Source organism: Heptranchias perlo, chromosome 2 (assembly GCF_035084215.1).
Source record: "Heptranchias perlo isolate sHepPer1 chromosome 2, sHepPer1.hap1, whole genome shotgun sequence".
NCBI lineage: Eukaryota > Metazoa > Chordata > Chondrichthyes > Hexanchiformes > Hexanchidae > Heptranchias > Heptranchias perlo.
In genome coordinates this window covers 65,257,414-65,267,194 of record NC_090326.1, presented here as the reverse complement: position 1 = coordinate 65,267,194, position 9,781 = coordinate 65,257,414, and the positions used below count along the sequence as shown (strand labels likewise).

Sequence of the window (9,781 nt, the reverse complement as noted above, 5' to 3'; positions counted from 1 at the left end):
ATATTCTAACTAAATCATGTAAATAAGATGAGGACACTGGTTCAAACTAGTAAAAGGCAAATTTAGAACTGATAGCAGGAAGTTTTGGGTAGAGTGGTGGAGGTAAAAACCCTGGAATAATTTAATAGTTGAATGTGGAGATGGTGGTGGCAGGGGGGAGGGGGTTGAGGCAGGAGGGTCTTTCTGGATGGTTGAGATAATCATCATAGAATTATAGAGCACAGAAGGAGGCCATTCAACCCATTGTGCCTGTGCCGGCTCTTTGAAAGAACTATCCAATTAGTCCCATTCCCTTGCTCTTTCCCTGTAGCCCTGCAAATGTTTCCTTTTCAAGGAAAGATTAGCCAAATGGCATTTCTCATCTGTATATATCTTAATATATGAATCAAGTAAGAAAAATATAACAAATAAATTGGGAATGGCTAGTAAGGATTATTCAGCCTTCCACTCTCAAACTTACATTTCTAAAATCAATGCCAAAAATACTCAGTACAACATAGTGTAATCTTTCCTCACCAGCTGGCTTTGAGATGCAGCAAATCAAGCACCGCCATCCTTCCTTGCCCCCAACTTCACATTTATTTTAATCCCGAAACTGTGCCCCATCAAGGCTTCAGACCTTCATTTTTCTCCAATCAGACTGGATGACTATATACTCTGCTCAACAACTTTAAGAATTCAAGGAAATGAAGGCATCAATAAAAACTTAAAAAGCAACATGAAACAGTTTGATTTTATTCTGTGCAAAAACTTCTATTACACTAATAAAGTGAATGGAGTAGCTTTAAGCAGATGTCTGCAGTGGCAAGTTTTTGACAGCTATTACAAAACAATCACACATAAGTATATTAAAAAAATGTAAGTATTTTTGTTTACAAACTCAGTCTGTATAAGCATTTACTACACAGAAATCACACATGTTTCAGATCTTTGAACAGAATTATGGAACTTTGACACTTTTCACACTATATTTTATAGAAACTTATATAGGTCATATGTAGCTTATAGGAAGTTTAGGCTATATACATGTCAGGTGGCCTTTAAAAATATTTTTCCCCCATAAGTTACTGTAAAATGTAGGCCCAGTTACTGAGCAGCCAAAGGGAGCCTGTGTACTTTATCCAGGCGTGTAGCATTCCCAGGTCTATGAAGATTTTCATATTTAACAGGATAATGGACAGGAAGTAACACACCTAATATAACATGGGATTTCACAATGCTGTTTGAAAATGGCCACCAAAACTGTATGAGCATGTCTGTGCTAGGATTATTCTTCCTTGGCACACAGGACTGCAGCTACCTCTAGTGCCTGAGAACACACTTCTTTTCTCATATATACTTTTTCCTCCTTATATTTCCTACTTTGTATTATGTGTACAGACACAGGCTTGAAACACCGAAAGTTTGATTCTGACCATAATCCTTTTGGTACATTTTCAATCGTGTGCACAGGAATGTATATAGGAAAAGCATTTTTTTTTAAACAAAATGCAGGAAAGAATATAGTTCACCAAAGGAAAAGTCTGATTGCATATCTGGCAACACCATATCAATCTCCTGTGAGTCCGTTTTTTTTTTAAGTATAAAGCACATACTTGAAAGGATTACAAACTCTCAAACTCTAATAAATCTCATCAATATTTCGAACAAAATTGGGGCTAACTTTTCAAGATATGTTTTTCATGCATTTAGTTGGAAACACTGATCTAACGTGGGGGCGGAGGTCACACTAAAATTTGAATGTTGACCCCTTTCAGCCTTCTGCTGCCATGGTGTTGTGCTCAATCGTCCACGGAGAGGGCAACAATCCTTAAATATGCTGCAAACAATATTACAAGAAAAGACTACATTGACACAAAGCCAATGGCTCAACATGTGAACTTCTGAAAAATTTAAGTTCTACCTAATGTACAAGTACATCGCTCTACAATGTCTGTTAAATACTTCATCAGCTGAAAAATCTAGTTGTTTGTGGTTAAAAACAAAAAAAAAGATTGAATTAACATTCAATTTATATACAAACCATTTACATCCAAAGCAACTTGTAAAGTACCAAAAAGGTGTTTTTTGTATATCAAGAGCATGAATAAATGAAACCCATTTTCAAAATTTGAATAACCAAACAAGGAAAACCCACAGAAACCACTCAAGGGCAACATAGTTACAAAAAAGTACTCAACAACTGCCATCTTTCATTTGTGTGATGTCATTTTCATTACAAAAAATATTTAAGTCATCAATGTGAGCAATAATAAAACACAGCCAAGCATATAAAATGTTTAAACGTACTATAAAAATCAATATTGATCAGGTTTTGATTCTTCGTACCTGGAACCATGATATATCAATTCTATAGCTACCTATGTTCCATGTACAAACAATGGATTATCCCATTCACTATTACATCTATCAATTACTGATATGGGTATGTTCCCATTACCAGTGTGCATTTAGATGCTTTGCTAAAACATTCTAATTGAACTTGCATGTTGCTTCATTAAACTACTTTAATGAAGTGGCAGACAACCCACTCAATCACAAATCGCTTCTAGCCTCCTTAATGCTCAATCTGTTGGATTAAACAGTGGCTTTCAGTTAGAAAAACATCTTCCCACGTTTTTTTAAAAAAAGAAATATCCTCCACATAGTAATCTCTTCCAACTCGAGCAACATTAATACCACCAAGAGACAAACAAGCATAGCAATGCTTAAATCAATCATCTTGGATTACAACTGGATTAGCAAAAAAGGAGCCAAATCAAACTAAGCCATGTAACTTGAGTTTAGTTTGGTGCCTTGGACTAGCCACCTAACCAAATTCTCCATGAAAACAAGTGCATACCTAATGAAAAATCAAAAATAAAATATAACCCTTGTTTTTTTTTTAAAAAGCCAGGATACCGACACTTTTTGAACCTAAACCTGTCAAAGTGCATTCTGTCAGAAAAAGACTGTTCATCATATAAAAAGTAGATATCAATGTGACTTCTAAGAAAAAATAATAACTTAATGGGAAACCAGTAATTTTGTCAGAATCACTTATCCAATTGCCATCTCTTGGCTGTACTACAACTGGCCTCAGCATTGATGGACTAAGATGGGGAATTAAAAAAACAGCAAGATTTTTTACTTCTGATCTGATAAAAGACCCCTTACAATTCCAGTTGGAAGTACATTTGATTGAGAATCTTTTGGTTTAAAAAAAAATCCATCAATAATTTTCTATATGCTGTTGACGCATCCAACAAAATAATGCATTTGATGGAGTGTGCTAAAATCAAATAAATTTCAGGACAGGGAACAAATGCAATAAATGTACTAGTTGCAGAGGGCATATCCATTTTATCCACAATGGTGAACATGCGAAATGTCATTAACTATTGAATTGTGCTTAATAAAAATTATTGGTAACAATTAAGGAAAGATTTCCTCCAATTATATAAAAAAACATTACTTTCTACAAAGAATTATTGTAGAAGTTACAGCTATTGTGAACACTTGTGTCCAGAATTACTGCATATAGAACAGATATTTGCATACAGGCTCGTAACGCCATATTTAAAGGACCACTGAACCCTTTCAGAAAAGTAGATCTGAGTATTCCAGATGCTGGGAGACAATATTTTCATCAACATCAGTTATATAATTTATTTTCATGTTCCCCGGGTGGCTCAGACATTGTTTTGTGGCATGAGAATAACTGTGCACATTTAATAGACTAGAAATCAAGTAGTACTATGGTATAGGGTAGAAAAGGCTGCTTAATTGGTGCTGTACATTTTGTAGCAAGGATTGTACTATATTGTAACGGAAAGGTATACTTCTACCCAAGATCAGACCTGGGCATCCTGACTATTTTGCATACTGGAAAAGGGGTTAATTTGATATTGTCACTCCTAGGCATCTAGGTTGAACCATGACGGTTAGGAACATTCCAAACAATAAATCTAGCCTCTTTTCCTAAATTAAAGCAAATGCATACTTTGGGCTGGGTTGGATTTAGATTTCAGAAAAACAAGCCAACACCTTGCATATCTGACTTCCCAACTGAACTAAGCTTTTTTTTCTGCTCATTTCCCCACAAGCTATTGTCCAGATTTGTAATTTTATCAAATAATTAGGACTCACCATGGTGAAAAAGTGCACACAGCGGTGAGTGCAACAACACAAGAGTATATAAAAATTCTACATCAACAGTAAGTCACAGAAAACATCGGGGCAGAACTTACTCAGTTCATGCGCCATTCCTCAATAGCGCATGCGCATTAAAGCCCCGAAATCATGAACTTGCTCCGATTGGTTCACCGGCGTTCTGACAGTTCCGAATTTAAGGGCCACCTATGCTACAATCACCAAACATTCGTAAACTTACCCATCTGCCCAGCTGGAATGAAGATCTTTATGCCACGAGAAGGTATGCTCAAAAATACCAGCCCTACACTACTTTTTAAAAGCGCAGTGACTTATAATGTCAGCAAAAGAACAAAAAATTAAATTTTAAAAATGTGGAATGTGTAATCATTCTTTTTAATATTTTTTGATCATTAAAATTAAAACAAAATTGAACTTTTAATTTATGTACGTTTCAGTACATTCTAAATTATTTCCTTGCCTTTTTATAATCATGTATGTTTTGTTAAATTTTTTATTTAGACTAACACAGGGAATGTCACTTTAAATGAATGAGTATTACTTGCCGGCTTGAGGGCGGGGCTTGCAATCCCACAGTTTTTGCACGTGCACATGGCCTGCGCTGATCTCGGAGCGCACCACTGGAGAAGATTTCAAAATTCAGCCTACGCAGCGAGTACATTCGTACTTTTTATCCGCAGAATGTGCGGAGAATCGCCACGTCGGTCAGAGCAAGTTCTGGCCCATTACACCCAAGACACAAAAGCATAGCTTCTAAAATGACACGGTAGCTTCCATCCTGTAATACAAATAACAAGTGCACTGAAGGTGCACAAACACACAATACAATCCTCAAAACAGAAAATTTTTTTACACCCACATGCTTAAAAAAAAACATTTTTCTAAAATGTGTTTAATTTTCTTGACAGCTCTATCACTCCATATGAAATTACAATACTGTTAGCTTACTGATGATTTCAGTTGTGCTCATTCCTTCAAGTTACATTCACTTTGTCTTATGAAATGCTGGTAGGTTGAAGTTGGTTGTTGTCAGTAGATGGAGCACTACTGCAAATACAGTTCGCTTTTTCTTTTGCATCTGTTCATCATTAATGACCATAATTTACTCATGTTTCAGGCTTTTTGGTGGATGCATTAGAAGCAAGTTCATGAGCTGGAAAGCATTAAAACACAACAAAAGTTTTGACATTTTAGGAACAGGAGTCACCCAAAGAAGTTTAGTCATACTGTAAAGGATGGTGAACTTTCCAAAAGGTCCCTGAAATCAGTTTCTATTTGAGAATGTCACAAAAGCAAGCTTGCTGGTGTGGTATTTTCTACGAGACAAAAATCACAGCCTTCCTTGCATCCTGGTATCTTTGAAGAGTGAGAATGTTCTAGATTTCATTTGAGAGCAGAATTTTGCAAAATCATGTCATACAGCCAGATGTTTGGAAGTCAGTTCTGTTTGGGAAACTATCTGTATGTCACCAGCACGGTCAGTAAGTTCAAAACTAGCTGCATTATCCAAAGCAAGCAGATCAATAGTATCTTATAACCTTTCCACAGCAGCTATTTTGGAATTGCCCTTTGGTATTTACTCGATTTAGAACTGGTTAATTATTCTACGACACTTACCTAATAGCAGCCTTTCTGTTTAGTAAGAATTTGTAAACTTTAAATAAAAATAAAAAAAAACTTTAAGTTAAAGTTTAAGAGGAACTGGAATGAACTTTCTAGGGTATGTTTTTTTAAAAAAAGCTCACACCTATACAGTGACCATGGTTAAAGTAACATTAGAAAAGCTTTGTGCTGATATCTAGAAGCTCATTAAATATGTTCTTCACATTAAATCATAAAATATTCGACAAAAATGACATTTCAATCAGACACTGGAAAACAGTTACAGGCTTTTCAGTTCACTTTTAAAAATTAAATTTTACCATGGCGGCCTTTGGTAATATTAGCAAATTACATGAGCAATCAATCATTTTTGTGGGTTTTTTTCCTTAAGTGCCGGTGTATATTTGCAAAACTGATAAAAGCTATTCTTCCTCCTGTCCCTCCCAGTTTTAATTTTCTTCCTGAATTGTTCAGTACTGGTATCAGGTACAATTCCAATTGCAAGCAGCTCTAAATACAAGCTAAGTATCATGTTTCTACTCTATATAAGAAATCCTGTAATGCCCGTTTGCGATTCAGTGACATGATCAATACATTTCCATATGTTCAAGTCACAGCACGTAGAATTTCTCTTCAGCCATTCCAGGAAGCTCTGTATATTGGTAAGTCTTGGAGGTCATGAGTGATTTCTAAGTGGAATTTTTTTTTAAAAGCCATGAAATCCCACTTTCATTAAAAGGGTTTTGGTCAACTTAAGCCTCGGCTCCCAACACTTTCTGTAAGTAGGTTATCGTGCAATCCCTATATTATGTCGTACACTCATCATAATTCATACAGTGTCCAATTGTCAAGCACTACATTATAACCAGTGACAGTGTATTACAAGGCAGGGCCAAAATCAGGACTCTTGCTTCACACTTCCATGCAGGCAACATCCCAACGCCCTTAGTCGCATCACTATCTTGTAACGCATTCCTTTCTATACGTTATGAAATGTAGATTCCAGCCAGCCTCAGGAAATCCAACCCACGGTGAAGTGTACTTTTAGGATTTGCTTCACATTAACATTTTCATGAATCAACTCATCACAAACTCCACCACCAAATATCATAAACATATCTGAAATATTTCTAAGGTGTCAAAAGGGCTGATAATTTGATCCCATTAGATAAAACAACCTGTCTGTAACATGAAAGCAGCCTAAGAAACTTTTGCAAGCAGTTCTAATAAAAATAAACTCGAACAATCGTGGCTAATACTGGTGGGCTAGATAAGCAACGGTTATACAAGCCCCCACAGCAGCAATGCCCAAGACAGTCCGAAGAGAAGGCCATGGGATGTCGAAGAGAGGCTGCACATTGTTTCCATAAAGGTCCACAAAGGCATCCTGAAAAAAAGGAAATAATGAAAATTAGTGCAGAAACAGTTCCAGAATCAATAAGAAATTTAAAGCACTAAAATAAGATTACAGTGTGTCCCATAGGATGTTAATACAGCTTCTTGTACAACGGGTAGAATTTAAACAGCCAGAGGTCACTCTAAATGCACTCGTCACAAGATTTTGGGTGCTGAAGTCAGCTCATAACATAGTACTGTAGTGGTTATGGTAGTGGACTAACAACCCACAGGCTGAGAGTTCAAATCCTAATTTGGTAAATTGTGAAACTGAATTCAATAAATGTGCTAACCTGTGGGCAATGAAAGTTGCTACATTGTCATAAAAATAGTTCACTAATGCCCTACCTAATGATCTGACCTACATGTGACTCTAGTCCATACTATGTGGATGATTCTTAATATCCTCTGAAGTGGCCTAGTTGCCACTTTGTTGTACAAAACAATCACTATGCCAGAACAACTAGGAATGGGCAATAAATACATCACCCATATCTGGAGAACATCTTTAAAAGATACATTACAGCAGCCTCACATTTAACATGGAGTCAGTTTTTAAAATAAAAGAATTATATAGCGCCTTTCACGACCTCAGGACATCCCAAAGCGCTTTACAGCCAATGAAGTGTAGTTATGGTTAATGTAGATTAAAAACAGATAGAAAGAGTTTCTATAGTTATATAAAAAGAAAAAAAGGGTGGCTAAGGCAAACATAGGTCCCTTAGAGGATGAGACCGGGAAATTAATGGTGGGAAACATGGAGATGGCAAAATTGCTGAACAAATATTTTGTTTCAGTCTTTACGGTAGAGGACACTAAGAATATCCCAACACTGGACAAACAAGGGGCTCTGGGGGGGTGGAGGAGCTAAATACGATTAAAATCACTAAGGAATTGGTACTCAGTAAATTAATGGGACTCAAGGTGGATAAATCCCCTGGACCTGATGGCTTACATCCTAGGGTCTTGAGGGAAGTGGCAGTAGGGATTGTGGATGCTTTGGTAATAATTTTCCAAAATTCTCTGGACTCGGCAAAGGTCCCGGCAGATTGGAAAACTGCTAATGTAACACCCTTATTTAAAAAGGGTAGTAGGCAGAAGGCTGGAAATTATAGACCAGTTAGCCCAACATCTGTGGTGGGTAAAATTGGAGTCTATTATTAAGGAGACAGTAGCGGAACATTTGGATAAACATAATTTAATAGGACAAAGTCAGCATGGCTTTATGAAGGGGAAGTCATGTCTGACAAATTTGCTTGAGTTCTTTGAGGACATAACGTACAGGGTGGATAAAGGGGAACCAGTGGACGTAGTGTATTTAGACTTCCAGAAGGCATTCGACAAGGTGCCACATAAAAGATTATTGCTCAAGATAAAGAATCACTGGATTGGGGGGTAATATTCTGGCATGGGTGGAGGATTGGTTATCTAACAGGAAGCAGAGAGTTGGGATAAATGGTTCATTCTCGGACTGGCAACCAGTAGCCAGTGGTGTTCCGCAGGGGTCGGTGCTGGGTCCCCAACTCTTTACAATCTATATTAATGATTTGGAGGAGGGGACCAAGTGTAAGATATCAAAGTTTGCAGATGATACAAAGATGGGAGGGAAAGTAGAGAGTGAGGAGGACATAAAAAACCTACAAGGGGATATAGACAGGCTGGGTGAGTGGGCGGAGATTTGGCAGTTGCAATACAATATTGGAAAATGTGAGGTTATGCACTTTGGCAGGAAAAGTCAGAGAGCAATTTATTATCTTAATGGCGAGAAACTGGAAAGTACAGCAGTACAAAGGGATCTGGGGGTCCTGGTGCAAGAAAATCAAAAAGTTAGTATGCAGGTGCAGCAGGTGATCAAGAAGGCCAATGGAATGTTGGCTTTTATTGCTCGGGGGATAGAATATAAAAACAGGGATCTTTGCTGCAGTTATATAAGGTATTGGTGAGATCGCACATGGAATACTGGATACAGTTTTGGTGTCCATACTTAAGAAAAGACATACTTGCTCTCGAGGCAGTACAAAGAAGGTTCACTCGGTTAATCCCGGGGATGAGGGGGCGCACATATGAGTCGAGGTTGAGTAGATTGGGACTCTGCTCATTTGTGCTCAGAAGAATGAGAGGCGATCTTATTGAAACATATAAGATTGTGAAGGGGCTTGATCGGGTGGATACGGTAAGGATGTTCCCAAGGATTGGTGAAACTAGAACTAGGGGGCATAATCTTAGAATAAGGGGCTGCTCTTTCAAAACTGAGATGAGGAGAAACTTCTTCACTCAGAGGGTAGTAGGTCTGTGGAATTTGCTGCCCCAGGAAGCTGTGGAAGCTACATCATTAAATAAATTTAAAACAGAAATCGACAGTTTCCTAGAAGTAAAGGGAATTAGGGGTTACGGGGAGCGGGCAGGAAATTGGACATGAATTTAGATTTGAGGTTAGGATCAGATCAGCCATGATCTTATTGAATGGCGGAGCAGGCTCAAGGGGCCGATTGGCATACTCCTGCTCCTATTTCTTATACTTTTGCATATTTCATACACGCCAAAGAATGATTGTATCCATCTATTCCAGTAAAGAGGAACAAAACAAAGTCCTTACAAGTCTCACAAGTCAGTCTTCTCAAATAAGTTAAAC

The 9,781-nt window shown here is 37.5% G+C and overlaps 1 protein-coding gene across 1 annotated transcript in view; it reads right to left on the bottom strand.

Annotated features, from left to right (window-relative positions):
* Positions 1 to 706: 706 nt before the first annotated feature.
* bcl2b (BCL2 apoptosis regulator b) overlaps positions 707 to 9,781 on the bottom strand; it is a 130,279-nt gene continuing 121,204 nt past the window's right edge. The window contains exon 2 of the mRNA XM_068001949.1: positions 707 to 7,141. Coding sequence (XP_067858050.1) covers positions 7,007 to 7,141 — 135 coding nt within the window. The 3' untranslated portion in view covers positions 707 to 7,006. The remainder of the gene's footprint in view (positions 7,142 to 9,781) is intronic.